General features: G+C 50.4%; 1 protein-coding gene across 1 annotated transcript; it reads left to right on the top strand.

The window, feature by feature from the left end:
• The first annotated feature begins 1,560 nt into the window (after positions 1–1,560).
• SCYL1 (SCY1 like pseudokinase 1) lies at positions 1,561–15,476 on the top strand. The gene is made up of 11 exons (XM_060269737.1): positions 1,561–1,845; positions 3,265–3,405; positions 5,280–5,402; positions 6,949–7,169; positions 8,463–8,553; positions 11,553–11,708; positions 12,277–12,435; positions 13,072–13,179; positions 14,490–14,603; positions 14,798–14,953; positions 15,069–15,476. The coding sequence occupies exons 1-11, from the start codon at positions 1,726–1,728 to the stop codon at positions 15,123–15,125; spliced, it is 1,446 nt and encodes a 481-aa protein (XP_060125720.1). The 5' UTR covers positions 1,561–1,725; the 3' UTR covers positions 15,126–15,476.

The following is a 15,476-nucleotide window of genomic DNA, read 5'->3' as shown; positions in this document are numbered from 1 at the left end:
TGCTCTGGTTCGCCAGAAGCAGCTTAGTCATGCTGGCCACATGACCTGGAAGCTGTACGTCGGCTCCCTCAGCCAGTAAAAGCGGGATGAGCGCCGCAACCCCAGAGTCGTTCGCGACTAGACCTAACGGTCAGGGGACCCTTTATATAGTGTGACAAACTGTGTTATTAGAAATGTTTCATTCTACAGCCTTTGGCATGGTTTTATTGTTTATAAGAATAACAAAGCCCATGGAAGTGCCTTCAGCTGAAAGTATGGTCTGGCTTGCATAAATTTGTATCATCATTTTATTTTATTTTTTATTTTATCTGATTCCTGTAATAAGGGAAATAGAGAAAACAATTAATAACAAAATAGCTGAAATAATAAGAACCAGATGCTGGACTAGATGGGGCTCTTTCTATGTTCAATCCTTTGCACTGGGATTCTCACATCTCCTCAAAGCAAGAGAGAGAGAGACTTGGGAGGTCTTGAACTTCTTGCTTTCTTCCCCCTCCAGCTCCTACACTCCACTTGTCCTGACCTCCTCCACTACTTTATCTATCTGCTGCTGTTGGAATGGCAGAGTTGTGGGTGCCATGAGACCTATCCTGCACCCCCATAACTAACCAGTGGCCCTGACGTGCATAGAGGACACTCCCCCTCGGGCAACACTGAAGTCAGTTTCAACTACCAACCCAGTTGTGTTGTGGATATGAAAAATTGGAGGGCGTCTTGCCCACCCCGGGCAGCAAAACGTCTGTATTTTGGGGTTTGTTGCCCCTGAAGCTGGAGGTTCCTTACTGCATCCGAGGGGTGGGAAGGGGATATGTCAGGGGTCTGGGAGCCCCTTCTCTTTCTTTCTCCACCTGCAGGGGAAACATCTGAGCGGAGAGTCATGGGAAGCGCAACGTGTTGGATACATGAAGCCATCACTCTGGGCGACGCTGTTTCTGAGCATGTGTGGAGCGCGCTTCCAAGGTTGGAGTGTGTGTAACGGCAGCAATCAGTATTTGAAACAGGGATTTGGGGTTGATGGGAAATGACCCCCGTCCCCAATTGAGCGGATTCTCTCCCCCACAATACACACACACACGTGAAACTCGGAAAATTAGAATATCGTCGAAAAGTGCATTCATTTCAGTATTTAAGTTGCATTACTGAAATAAATGCACTTTTCGACGATATTCTAATTTTCCGAGTTTCACCTGTATATATATACACATACATATACCCCAACGAATTCTCCTACTGGGTGGTAATTACCAATGAATTCAATGGGAGGTTGCAGTGGGTGGACTAGATGACTCTTGGAGTCCCTTCCAACTCTAAAGTTCTATGCTTCCACCAGGGCCCCCTCGTAAGCGCGTCAAAGATCTCGGTGTTGGCGCGTCTCGTGTGAATGCAGCGCATTCCCCATTCCCACCGCAGTACGGGCCGCCGCTTTTTGGCCAGGGGTGCGCCTCCCTCTCCCCATCCTTGCACGTGTGAGTGCAGCGCCTCGAGAAGTCGGAGCCCCTCTCCGCCGCCGGCGCTCTGTGCATGCTCGGGCGCGCCCTCTCTCCAAGCACTTCCGGGGCTGCGAAGAGGATCCGGGGCTAAGCCAGCCTCCCGGCCGGCCGAAGAAAACAGCGCCTGCCTAGCTGGCGGGGCTGGTGACGTCCGCGGAGTCACCGCCGCCGCCGCTGCTGCTGCCGCCGCCGCCCACCGGGGTCCCTATCCCCGACCTCCAGCCGGGGAGCCGCCATGTGGTTCTTCTCCCGGGACCCGATCCGGGACTTCCCCTTCGAGGCCGTCTCGCCTCCGGAGCCGCCGCCGCTGCCCTTGCCGGGGGGATCCTGGCTACTGCACCGCGGCAGGAGGAAGGTCTGTCCGCTCGCCTTTCTCTGTGCGCACGCGCGGGGAGGAGGTGGGCGCAGGCTGAAGTCCAACCGGGAGAGAGAGAGAGAGAGAGAGATGGGAAAGGGTTTTCTCTCCTTCCCACTTCCTTGGAGTTGCTGAACCCATTGCCCCAGGCAGAGCCTAATCTGGATTGGGGGTGGCAATTCTTCCCCAGTTCTCCAGTGCATGCAGGGTGGGAGATGCAATGTTGGGGTGCCCTTAAAAAGACGGGAGGCCGCATCTGTGCTGCTGAAATTGAGGAGGAAGCTGGGAGAAGCTCACTGAATTGTGAGCAGGAAAAGTGATCTCTTGAGCCCCAGGCGGAGGTCTTTCATGGTGCACAGGAGGCCAAGAATCTCATTGAGTCACTCCAAGCCACTCTGCCTCTTCCCCTCAGCTTAGGCTACCTCACAGGGTTGTTGTCAAGCTGAGATATAGCAGCACCCTAAGGTGTTATGGCACGCAGAAGGGTCATAGGTTCAGTCTCCAGTTAAGAATGTCAGGGCGCTGCTGATGGGGAAGACTGGGCTAGATGTTTTGACCCAGTCCAAGAATGCATTCAGGGAATTGTTCTCCTCCGCCAACTTGGGAGCTGCTCCACCTCAGAGGGAGCTGCTGTCACCATTGCTGGTCCGATCCTGCTGCCCCAGGTCCAGTCCTAGAGTGTGAGGGGTCCGCCTCAGGCAAGTGACTTTGGGTGTTGTGAAAAGGCTATTTAATTTGTGTTTATTCTATTGAAGAACGTGGGGTATATGGCAATATTTACTGTATTTAGCTATGATTCCTGCATGGCAAGGGGGTTGGACCCGGAGACCCTTTGGGTCTCTTCAAACTCTGAAATTCTACGGTTCTGCTCTCAGGAGGCCACTTTGGGGACTCATATGGTCAAGCTTTAGGGACCCAGGTAGCGCTGTGGGTTAAACCACAGAGTCTAGGGCTTGCTGATCAGAAGGTTGGCGGTTTGAATCCCTGCGACGGGGTGAGCTCCCGTTGCTTGGTCCCAGCTCCTGCCCACCTAGCAGTTTGAAAGCACATCAAAATGCAAGTAGATAAATAGGGACCGCTCCGGCGGGAAGGTAAACGGCGTTTCCGTGCGCTGCTCTGGTTCGCCAGAAGCAGCTTTGTCATGCTGGCCACATGACCCGGAAGCTGTCTGCGGACAAACGCCGGCTCCCTCGGCCTATAGAGTGAGATGAGCGCCGCAACCCCAGAGTCGGACACGACTGGACCTGATGGTCATGGGGCCCCTTTACCTTTATCTATGGGTCAAGCTTTGGTACTTTGCATGCTTGCCTTGAAACCTGGGAGGTGGTGGGAACCCCTGCTCCACTTCAAGCAAAAGGTCTCCCTGCTCCTCAGCAGCTGCAAAGAGAGCTCAACATCCTTGTATTTTCTTTCTGACAGGCCACGGGGGAACCAGTGTCTCTGTTTGTGTACGACGTGAAACCCGGCCACGAAGAACAGACTCAGATCGCCAAGGCGGCCTTCAAACACCTCAAAACCCTACGGCACCCCAATATCCTGTCCTACATTGACGGGTTAGAGGTAGTATATTGAGGGGAGTTGCTTAAGGTTGTGTTTTTTTGTGTGTGTGTGTGTGTGTGTGTGGAGTGCAAGGCAGGCCTAAGACATTTTGGCAACCGAGCTGAGGCTCAAAACGGCGTCCCGTCAGCCAGGGAAGGAGTGACTGACCAGGGAAGGTCTATATCAGGAACAAGGGGGGATCAAACATCTGTATTGGGAACAAGGGTGGGAGCAGACCAGCAGGGTCTCCTATTCTCCCAATAGGATGCTGTCAAGGTGGCATGGGGTGGGCCTGCTGAGGAGGGGGCAGCAGACTCGGCTTCCAAGGTTTCAGGTTCTCCAGAACTTTTCATCGGGCTAGATTGGGGTTTGGGAGCTTGTGTGTGCCCTGCAGATGACACAGGGCTCTCAATTCAAACCTTCCCTGACCATTTGCTCTGTTGCTGGGGCTGATGGGAGTCATAGTCCATCAACTTGTGGAGGAGGTGGGAAACTGAGGTTGGAGCCACAGAGTTTGCATTTAGCTGCCCTGGTTAAGATGGAATGTGGCCGTGGAGGTTAATAATAATAATAATAATAATAATAATAATAATAATAATAATAATTCATTTATACCCTGCCCATCTGGCTGGGTTTCCCCAGCCACTCTGGGTGGCTTCCAACAGAATATTAAAATACAATAATCTATTAAACATTAAAAGCTTCCCTAAACAGGGCTGCCTTTAGATGTCTTCTAAAAGTCTGGTAGTTGTGCTGTGGAGGTTTCAGGCAATAGAATAGAATAGAATAGAATAGAATAGAATAGAATAGAATCAAAGAAGATTGGATACAAAAACTCATAGACTAAGCAGAAATGGGGAAAATTACCGGGGAAAATAATAAATCAAGACAACAAACTTTTAAAAATAAATAAATAAGAGAATGGAAATGGTTTATGGAATATGTACAAATACATTGCAAACAGATAAGGATGTTGGCAGGATTATTGTAACAGCTTGCCGTTTCATAAGAGTAAATAATTAAAGTAGATGGATAAAAGAATAAGTTAATTTAGAATACGCAGGAAATGATAAATAGAAATGTAAGGAACCGCAGAAAGAGAAGTAAGTAAGTTTTGAAATGTTAAAATGACTGTCAAACTATTGAAATGTATATAACTGAAAATTACAAATAAAACAAAAATAAAACAACAACAATAATCAAAACAATGATTTTATTATTTATAGCCTGTTCATCTGTCTCCATCTTTATGCAAAACACACAGAGGCTCCTTTGTAGGTATAAAAAGCAGAAATAAAGGGAGGCCAGACTGTTTGTATATATTTTTAAAAAGCTGGAGAAACAATTAGGTGATGCCCTATGTGAAAACACATATTGACTTCAGCCACTGGGTTTCTTTCCCCCTTAGATGGTGGAACCTCAGAAGGTGGCGGACTCTCCTTCATTGGAGGTTTTTAAAGAGAGGTTGGGTGGCCATCTAGCCTGGGATTCTTTAGCTGGGATTCCTGCGTTTCAGGGGGTTGGGCTAGTCAAGCATCCCCAAACTGCGGCCCTCCAGATGTTTTGGCCTACAACTCCCATGATCCCTAGCTAAAAGGACCAGTGGTTGGGGAAGATGGGAACTGTAGTCTAAAACATCTGGAGGGCCAAAGTTTGGGGATGCCTGGACTAGATGAGCCTTGGGGGTCCCCTTCCAACTCTACAGCGCTGTGATTCTGTGACTCAGTTCTGGCAAAAGAAAGTGAGGGTCCTAGTGAGGAGCGTGAAAGGGAGGGGGCTGTGGCTCAGTGGTCCTGTCTGAGAAGCCGCTACATGTGGATGTGTAATAAGGTAGCTTCCTGGGTTCTTAAGCTGGACGTGACTCCTAACATGGTGACGTGTCCTTGCTTTGGCAGACGGAGAAATGCTTGCATGTGGTGACGGAGCCAGTGATGCCACTTCCGGCCTACCTGGAGTCCAGAGGCGAAGGGCGAGAGTTGAGTGAGCTGGAGATCTCGTGGGGCCTCCATCAGATTGTGGTGAGATGTGTCTTGGGAGAGAACTTCTTGCTGCCCCTGGGCCCAGGACCCTGCATAATAGGGGAAAACACCTGCTGCTTAGAGTGGGGTGGGGCTGTGGCCCCCCACATGTTGCTGGACTACAACTCCCATGCCCCTTACCATCACCCAGGCAGACCGGGGTTGATGGGAGGGGTAGTTCAAAAACATCTGGAAGCCACTAGGGTGATGACTTTTTTACAACCTCATTTCCCTGTATCATAATTTGATGAGCTTTCATTAAAGATTACTGTATATTCCAGCATATAAGACGACTGGGCGTATAAGACGACCCCCAACTTTTCCAGTTAAAATATAGAGTTTGGGATATACTCGCCGTATAAGAAATACGACCGGTCGTATAAGACGACCCCTGACTTTTGAGATGATTTCCCTGGGTTAAAAAGTAGTCTTATATGCAGGAATATACAGTAGATAAAATCTTACTTTCAAAGAGATTTGATAAAAAAAATCCTCACGCACAAAATGATTTTAAAAAATTTATCAGTTTTTTGACCATTTTTGACGTCACTGTAAGCAGATATAAAATTGAACCCAAGCTTTAGAGTCCCATATATACATCAAACACACAAGGAAGCTTTTTTTAGCTGCAGTAACAGTATAGACGCCACTAGAGGACGATGTTTTGCTACCTCTCCTGTAGTTTCTTTTCCCAGCATGCCCAGCAGGGTCTGCTGGCTGAGTTTTGAGGTCCCCAAAAAGGGGCTTTTACCTTGCGCAGGTGTGGCATTTGTATACCCTATGTTGCTAAGAACACTCCCCATTGTGGAATGTGGTGGTGTGCCCAAATTTGATACAAAATATATATAGAATTGTTAATACAATTTTATGAAATGGTAAGACGGCATACAAAAAACGGTTTGTGCGTGACCTTTTTAAATATTTCAGTGGAATATACCTCATTTTAGTCATTAATAGGAAAAAGTTCATCCATTTGTGCTACAGGAAATAATTTTTGAGAAAAAGAAATGAAAACTTCATCACCCTAATGGCCACTCTAGGCCCATGTGGGCATCCCATGAAGATGGATGCTGGAGGATTTGGGACGGGTAAGAGAAAGTCCTTCTTCCCACAGCGCAGAGTTAAACTATGGAACTTGCTCCCTTGGGTGGCTTGAAAAGGAAGATTGGACAAAATCGTGGAGGCGATGACTCTCAATGGCTGTCAGCCATGATGGCTGTGTTCTGCCTCCACGACCAGAGGCAGCAATGCTTCTAAATACCAGTTGCGGGAAATGGCAGGAGGGGAGAGAGCTCTTGTGGTCTAATCCTGCTTGCAGGTTTTCCACAGGCACTCTGAGAAAAGGATGCTGGCCTCTTGGCCCGATCCGTCAGGCTCTCCTTACATTCTCATGGAGGCCACCGGATTGGTGAAGGCTGACGCTTTTGAAGAGTATAAAAAAGGAAATGAGGCTTTGTGGGAGAGTTGATGGGGAGCAGGGCGGGGGGGGGGGAGCTCTGTCCTGGCTAACCACCTGCTTCCTTCCTGGGGCCGTCGGCCTTCCTAGAAAGCCCTCAGCTTCTTGGTCAACGACTGCCACCTCATCCACAACAACATCTGCCCCGCGGCCATCTTTGTGGACCGTGCTGGCGAGTGGAAGCTGGGAGGTTTGGACTACATGTGCCCTGCTCAGGGGGATGCTGCCGTGCTGAGGAAAGGGGTCCCTGAGCTGGAGAAATACGACCCTCCAGAGTTAGCCGACAGCAGCAAGAGCGTTGGAGAAAAATGGTGAGCTTGCTTGGCTTCCCCCCGCACCCTTTCTTTAAAAAAGCAGTCAACTCCCTTCTGGTTTGGTCCAGCCTCTTGGCACTCTAAAGTGCAAGCAGTGGGGTTTCCGTTCACCTCTGCCGGTAAGGTGTGGTGGTTAGAATGCCGGACTGGGACTGGGGAGATCCAGGTTCGAATCCCACTGCTCAGCCCTGAATCTCGCCAGGTGACCTTGTAGCACTCGCTGTCTCTTGGCCTGGCTTGTTGTGAGAATAAAATGAGGGAAGAAAGGAAGTGCCTTGTTAAATTTGCTTGTTAAATTGATCAGTCCCCTCATGCCATGAGCCTCTGGCTAACCTAGAGAAGCTTGAAATACACATGAAATAAAAAAATGAAAACAAGGGGTGTTCTCCAGATTCCTGTCTCTTCAGAAGACAGCTTTCAGTCAGGGCTGTGGCTCAGTCAAGACCTTAACTGTGCAAACCTAATGTTTTGGTGTGTGCTTGAATTCCCTCCCCCAAAATATGGACTGCCTGTAAGCCCCTGGAGCCAAAACACCCTGCAGGTTTTGAGCAAGCAAATCAAGATGGAAGCTGAATAAAGAGGTCAACTGGAGGAGCCCTTGGTCTTTATTTTATTGGATTTCTATTCCAAATTTTTCTCCAAGGAGCTCTGGGTGGCATATGTGGTTCTTCTGCTCCTCGTCTAATCCATGACAACCCTGTGAGGTTGTGACTGGCCCAAATCCACACCCAGTGAGCTTCAGGACAAAGTGGGGGATTTGAACCCAGGTCTCTTCCAGGTCCTAGCCAGATACTCTAACCCAGGCATCCCCAAACTGCGGCCCTCCAGATGTTTTGGCCTACAACTCCCATGATCCCTAGGTAACAGGACCAGTGGTCGGGGAAGATGGGAATTGTAGTCCAAAACATCTGGAGGGCCGAAGTTTGGGGATGCCTGCTCTAACCACTACACCATCCTGGCTCTCAGGTGCCTCAGGACTCCCCTGAGCTTGCCATACCATATCAAGGCAGCTGCCTCACTGGAATCAGGGCAAGTTAGGAATATTTGTTTCTCCTTGGACTGTCAATAAGTTATGGGCATCAGTCAGACTTTTTAAAAAATACAGAATTTCTGTTTTCAGATGGCAAAGTGGGGTGGGCTATTCGGAAAGGGATTAGCAGTGGCCAAAATAAGGCAGAGGTGCATGGGCGCTCGTGTACCTATTTGTCAGTCAGAGCTGCGGGGGTTTTTTTGGGGTGGGGGGAGGCTTTAATCAAACATGCTTAACCACCCGTTTCTGTGTCATGACAGGTCAGCAGACATGTGGCGTCTTGGCTGCATCATCTGGGAGGTCTTCAATGGCCCCCTGCCTCGGTCATCTTCCCTCCGGTCTCTTGGCAAGGTGTGTGTCCCTCTCTGCCCAGGAAAGAACAGTGGCCTTGTAGTTTGGCAGGGTGGAGGCACATGCCACTGTAGGGCTGCTGGAGCTGTTGTGTGTGAAAAGGCTGGAACAATCTCAGGCTCCTGAAGTCCTTAGGCTTTAGAGGAGCAAGGGGGGGCCTGTGGCTCTCCCGATGTTGCTAGAAAACAAACACCAATCATTAAGAAGCAAATAAACAGTTCAGGAAGGGCAAGAAAAATTGGTTGAATACCTAAGGATGGCAAAATTAACTGCAATAATTAGGAATGTTCCGAGGCAAAAGATAATAGGGGAATGGAAATACCGTGTTTCTCCTAAAATAAGACAGGCCTTAAAAATAAGCCATGGCAGGCTTTTCATGAGTAGAATAAATATAAGACATACCCTGAAAATAAGCCATACTGGGTAGTGTTGGGAGCAGGTCTGGATGGCGCTTCCGTTACGTTAGAAAGAGGAAAAGGACGATGCCTGTCGGTGTAGCGCGAAGCCCCGACCCAGCAGGACCCAGAGAGAGGTGAAGCCCTGGGACCCGGCAAGAGCCTCAACGCGCGCCACGCGAAGCCCCAGCAGGAGCTTTGGCATGCGCTGTGCGAAGCCTCAGGACCCGGGAGGACCTGGCAGCAGGCTCAGCGGGCGGCACGCAGAGCCGCAGGATCTGGCAGGAGCCGGCAGCAGCTTCAGCTGCGCCGCATCGTGTGAAGCCGCAGGACCCGGCAGCGGGCTCAGTGGGCGGTGCACGGAGCCGCAGGACCCGGCAGCAGCCTCAGCCGGCTGTGTGAAGCCCGGGACCCGGCGGCGCGCGAAGCCGGCAGGACCCAGCAGCAGCCTCAGCCAGCGGCTGCGTGAAAGCCGGGACCCGGCGGCGGGTGGCGCGCGAAGCCGGCAGGAGCTTCAGCCGCGCCGCATCGCGCAAAGCCGGCAGGACCCAGCAGCAGCATCAGCCAACGGCTGCGTGAAAGCCGGGACCCGGCGGCGGGCGGCGCGCGAAGCCGCAGGAGCCTCAGCAGGCTGTGTGAAGCCTGGGACCCGGCGGCGGGCGGCGCGCGAAGCCGGCAGGAGCTTCAGCAGCGCCGCATCGCGCGAAGCCGCAGGACCCGGCAGCAGCTGTCAGCAGCCTCAGCCAGCGGCTGCGTGAAGCCCAGGACCCGGCGGCGGGTGGCGCGCGAAGCCGGCAGGAGCTTCAGCCGCGCCGCATCGCGTGAAGCCGGCAGGACCCAGCAGCAGCCTCAGCCAGCGGCTGCGTGAAAGCCGGGACCCGGCGGCGGGCGGCGCGCGAAGCCGCAGGAGCCGGCAGCGGCCTCAGCCGCGCCGCATGAAGCCCTGGGACCCGCGTGAAGCCGCAGGACCCAGCAGCGGGCGGCGCGTGAAGCCGCAGGACCCAGCAGCAGCCGGCAGCAGCCTCAGCCACGCCGCGTGAAGCCCTGGGACCCGGCAGCAGGCTCAGCGGGTGGCGCAAGAAAGCCCTGTACCATACTTACCGGTAATAATGCTGTACCCTACTTAGGTAATAAAAAAATGAGACATCCCCTGAAAATAAGCCGTGCTGTGTTTTTTGGGAGGAAAAATTAATATAAGACGTGTCTTATTTTAGGAGAAACACGGTATGTACAAGACTACTTGGAAAAAGAAAATGTAGAATTTAATTTGGCGAAACGCTTAGAATAGAGATTTAAAAGGAGAAGAAAAATTATAAGCAAAGAGAAAAATGGTAATTGAATGGATTAAGAGGTATAGCAAGGAAAAGAGAATTTGCAAAGGAAAGCGTACTGTAAATAACAGGAAGTGAATTTTTCTTTTATTTTTATTTTTTCATCCTTTTTTTTCTTTTCTTTTTGTAAATGTATTCTCTTGTTTTCTATTTTTATCCTGTACTTTTTAATGATTTGTTCTTTATGATTTCGTAACTTTTTTGTCCCATTTTTTCTTTGTTTTGTATGTTTTATAAAATTGAATAAAGATTTTTATTTTTATTTTTAAAAAAGAAGCAAATAAGCATTGATAAAATTAAATTTATCTATAATAATAATAATAATTTATTTATACCCCACCCATCTGGCTTGGTCTCCCCAGCCACTCAGGGTGGCTTCCAACAGAATATTAAAATACAATAATCTATTAAACATTAAAAGCTTCCCTAAACAGGGCTGCCTTCAGATGTCTTCTAAAAGTCTGGTAGTTGTTTTTCTCTTTGACATCTGGTGGGAGGGCGTTCCATAGGTCGGGTGCCACTACCGAGAAGGCCCTCTGCCTGGTTCCATGCAACTTGGGTTCTCGCATCGAGGGAACCGCCAGAAGGCCCTCGGTACTGGACCTCAGTTTCCAGGCAGAACGATGGGGGTGGAGACGCTCCTTCAGGTATACTGGACCGAGGCCGTTTAGGGCTTTAAAGGTCAGCACCAACACTTTGAATTGTGCTCGGAAATGTACTGGGAGCCAGTGTAGGTCTTTCAAGACCGGTGTTATGTGGTCTTAGCGGCCGCTCCCAGTCACCAGTCTAGCTACCGCCTTCTGGATTAGTTGTAGTTTCTGTGTCACCTTCAAAGGGAGCCACACATAGAGTGCATTGCAGTAGTCCAAGTAGTCAGTCTATCTGTCTATCTATCTATCTATCTATCTATCTATCTATCTATCTATCTATCTATCTATCTATCTATCTATCTATCTAGTCTCAGATAATTGCAATAAAAACATCACAGCACCAGTCCTTTCCTTTAAAATCAGTCAGCTCTCAAAAGCCTGTTAGGACAAGAATTCTAACAGGGGCAACAATTAGGGAGCCAGTCTGGCTTCTCTAGCAAGGGAGTTCCTAAGGCTGTGAGCAGCCACATTTGACAGGCCTTTAGCTTCCTAACTGGCTTTAGGACCATAGTGGGAAGGTTGCAAGGGGGGTGCAGAAGGCCTTGACTGCCGCCCTCTCCCAGCTCCTGCGTCTCTTGCCTTTCAAGGACGTCATGACTCTTCTCTCCCCCCCTGTCTTCCAGATCCCCAAGTCTTTGGTCCCCCATTATTGCGAGCTGGTGGGTGCCAACCCCAAGCTGCGGCCCAACCCGGCCAAGTTTCTGCAGAACTGCCAGGGGCCGGGGGGCTTCATGGACAACAGCTTTGTGGCGACCAACCTCTTTCTGGAGGAGATCCAGGTGAGTGGCAGGGCGAATCCTGGCTTTTTGCCCTGCAGGGGCAAAGTGCTGGTGTCCTTTGATCTTCTGTTATGACTGAATTGTGGATTTTAGTGGTAATTTGGATTTTGGTGATAATTTTTTGGTAATAATTTAAATCAATGATTGATAGATGTTAGATATAAATGTTAGAAAATCATTAGAAGGGGTTGAAGGAAGTCAAGGCGTTAAAAAGCCAAAGAGGAAAATATGGGAAATAATGAGTTGAATTTGACTATTGTATTGTAAAAAAATCAATAAAATATTATAAGGCAAATAAAGAAAAGGAAAAAAAAATGTGGGGCAGGAGCCACAGCTCAGTGGTGGAACGCAGTTAAAAACAGGAATCCGAGGACAGCAGTTTGCAAAGCCTTGACCTGCCCGGAACCCTGGGTAACTGCTGCCAGTCAGAGCTGGCAAAAGAATTGAGCTGGCCTCCTGTTTCCAGAGGGGGAGCGACAGCCCCATTAGTCTCATGCAAACAAGGGGATGCCCAGGCCTCAACCAGGTTGTGGCTGTGAGCCGGTGACTTCTTTTATCCTCTCCCCAGATTAAGGAGCCCGCGGAACGGCAGAAGTTCTTCCAGGAGCTCAGCGCGAACCTCGACTCCTTCCCCGAGGATTTCTGCCGCCACAAGGTCCTCCCGCAACTGCTGACGGCGTTTGAGTTTGGCAGCGCTGGGGCTGTCATCCTCATCCCACTCTTCAAGGTGAGCAGCCCCCTGGACCGGGGACAGGCGCACTCTGTGTGAGCCCAGAGGAAGCGTCCCCTTTGCCCCACCAGGGTGTCCTGTCCTAACAGTGAAACAGGGAATATCTGTAGCATCTAAGGAGGCAAGGAAGGGGGAAGGGAGTGTGGCTCAGTAGCAGAGCTAGGCCTGCAGAAGGCCTCGGGGTCACCTGGGTTTTGGACTACAACTCCCATCACTCCCAGTTTAATGTCGTAGCAGGTAATTATAATGATTATTAATTATAACACTCATAATAATAACAACGGGCCTATAAATCGGATTTTCATAATTAACAGCCACATCAGGTCTGCCTTTTAAGCACCGGGGCTGCTAACTGCTATAACACAATCCTAAACGTGGCTACTCACAAGTAAGCCCCATTGAGTTTGGTGGGGCTTATTCTGGAATGAGTATGGAATTGCTGCCTAAAGACTTAGCTGACTGATCATAGAATCCTAGAATTGTGGGGTTGGAAGGGACCACCAAAGGGCATCTAGTCCAACCCCAACTGATCTACCAGTTAGAACTGAGGCACGGAACAATACATGTTTGTTTTCAGTGTCCCATGTTACCTAATAGGATATGGGGTTTTTTTTTTTTGCTTTGTCACTGCAGGTGGGGAAATTCTTGAACACCCAGGAATACCAGCAAAAAATCATTCCCGTCATTGTGAAGATGTTCTCCTCCCCAGACCGGGCAATGAGGATCCGGCTGTTGCAACAGGTGCAGGGGGTGGGGTGGGGGTGCACAGCAGGCTGCCATGTTGATGGGGGTGGGGTGGGGGAAGTGTTGCACCCAGCTTAGGAGGGGTGTTAATCACATTAGAAAAAAAGCATATGAGACTCCTGAGCTCAGAGCTTAATGATGCACTCCAAGCCAGGTCTACCTGAATGAAAGTCCTGCCGAGTTTGGTGGGATGTTCTCCCAGGTATAACAGTGGTTCCCAGTTAGGGGTCCGAAGACCCCTGGGGGTCCACAGAATGCACCCAGGGGCTCCGCAGCCCCATCCCTCACCTCCCCCCAACTATTTTTTTTTGCCATTTTTACATTTTATATCCTTTGGTTATTAGGGGCTACCGCACAATTTGTTCAAAATACTGCTTTGCAGAGGTAACTACCATAAAGTTATCAAAAATTTCAAAAGTAGGGGGTCCATGGCTTGGCTTTTGAAAAATAACGGGTCCTCAGTAATTAGCTAATTGGGAACTCCTGGGGTATAGCATTGCAGGCTAAGATGGCATTCACCATCCTGGCGTCCTCCATATGTGGTTGGACTACAACTCCCATCGTCTTCCGCCAGCACGCTGATGGGAGTTGTAATCCAGCAACATCTGGAGGGGGGCCAGGATAGTGCAGGATGGCTGAATCACGGAGCAGAGGGTTGGATTAGACCAGTCTTCCTCAATCTCCCACCAGAATGTTGGCCGATGCATTACATAATATTTATTTAGGGCATTTTTATACCCTGCTCTTCAGCCAAAAAGGCTCCTACAGCGGCTCACAAACAATCGAAACAAGACAGTCTCTACCCAGAGGCTTATAATCTTTAAAAACTACAACATGGAGACACGCAAGGAAAAAGGGACAGGGAGGGCAGAGGAAACCCAGAATAAAATCTCGGGTTCCCATAATGACCAGTTGGCCCATTTCAGGGGCAGGAGATGGTTCCCAGCAAAGCTGATGAAGTGAGCCTTCTTCCCACCTCTGTCTGGTGGAATGGCTTCCTCTGGTGACACAGGAGGGGAGAACAGGCCTAGTGGGGCTGGCCTGTCACAGCGCAGCCAATGGGGGGAGCTCTGCTTCCCAGCTCTCAGTACAATAAAATGCCCCATGTTAGGATCCCTTCCGCCCTTCCTTATGAGTTCCGAGTCCTGGATCTGAATCTTCAACAGGGACGACCTGGGTTTGAAAGCATGTGAGGAAGGGCGTTGTGGAGGGTGGTCTGGGTCCTGAGAAGCAGTCCTCTTTCACCCAGCAAGTCCTTTGCTGACTGTTCTTCCCCCCCCCACCCTCTCTGCGTGTGCCCCTCCCAGATGGAGCACTTCATCCAGTACCTGAACGAGCCCACGGTCAACACCCAGATCTTCCCCCACGTGGTCCACGGCTTCCTGGACACCAACCCAGCCATTCGTGAGCAGACGGTGAAGGTGAGGGGCCGTGGGATGTTGAGAGCCAGGATGCGAGGGGCTCTTTCGTTTAATTCGCTTCCGCAGCAGGAAACGATGGCCCCCAAATTAGATGGCTTTAAAAGAAGATCAGACGTAAGAGAGGGCTATTGATGGCTGCGAGCCAGGCCCCGGCTGACCCTTGACCTCCCCCTTTCCTCTCTCCCCGCTGGCAGTCTATGCTGCTGATGGCTCCCAAGCTGAACGAGAACAACCTCAACGTGGAGCTCATGAAGCACTTTGCCCGCCTGCAGGCCCGGGACGAGCAGGGCCCCATCCGTTGCAACACCACCGTGTGCCTCGGCAAGATCGGGCCCTACCTCAGCGCGAGCGTGAGTGGAGATGCAATCGTGGGTGTGGGAGGGCTTTCTGGAGCAACAGGAGTGGGGAGGGCCACCTGTTTTATTAGTCTTTTATTGCATTTATATCCCCCCTTTCCCTCCCAAGGTGGCGCACTTGGTTCCCCCACCATTTAATCCCCCAAACGACAACCCTGCGAGGTAGGTTAGGCTGGGAGGCAGGGACTGGCCCAATGTCACCCAGTAAGCCTCATGGCTGAGTGGGGATTTGAACCGTGGTCTCCCAAGGTCCCAGTTTCTCATTTAATCCCCAGAACAATAACCCTGTGAGGTAGGTAAGGCTGAGACTGGCCCCAAAGCTTCATGGCCGAGTGGGGATTTGAACCCTGGTGTCTTACAGGTGCGATGGAAGAAGATGGACAGGTTGTGCTGTGTTGTGATTCCTGCGTCACAGAGGGTTGGACTAGATGATCCCTGTGGTCCCTTCCGACTCTACAGTTCTGTGATTCTATGACCCTTTTATTTGCAGACGAGGCAGAGCGTCCTGATCTCGGCC

Source organism: Zootoca vivipara, chromosome 17 (genome assembly GCF_963506605.1).
Source record: "Zootoca vivipara chromosome 17, rZooViv1.1, whole genome shotgun sequence".
In the NCBI taxonomy this organism is placed as follows: Eukaryota; Metazoa; Chordata; class Lepidosauria; order Squamata; family Lacertidae; genus Zootoca; species Zootoca vivipara.
The sequence above is the reverse complement of the archived record's forward strand: the minus strand, read 5'-3'. Positions and strand labels throughout refer to the sequence as shown.

Coding starts and splice junctions, on each gene's coding strand:
- SCYL1 (XM_060269737.1), top strand. CDS start 1,726: ATGTGGTTCTTCTCCCGGGACCCGATCCGGGACTTCCCCTTCGAGGCC. Junction 3,406..5,279: donor CCTACATTGACGGGTTAGAG/GTAGTATATTGA, acceptor TTGCTTTGGCAG/ACGGAGAAATGCTTGCATGT. Junction 14,604..14,797: donor TTCGTGAGCAGACGGTGAAG/GTGAGGGGCCGT, acceptor CCCCGCTGGCAG/TCTATGCTGCTGATGGCTCC.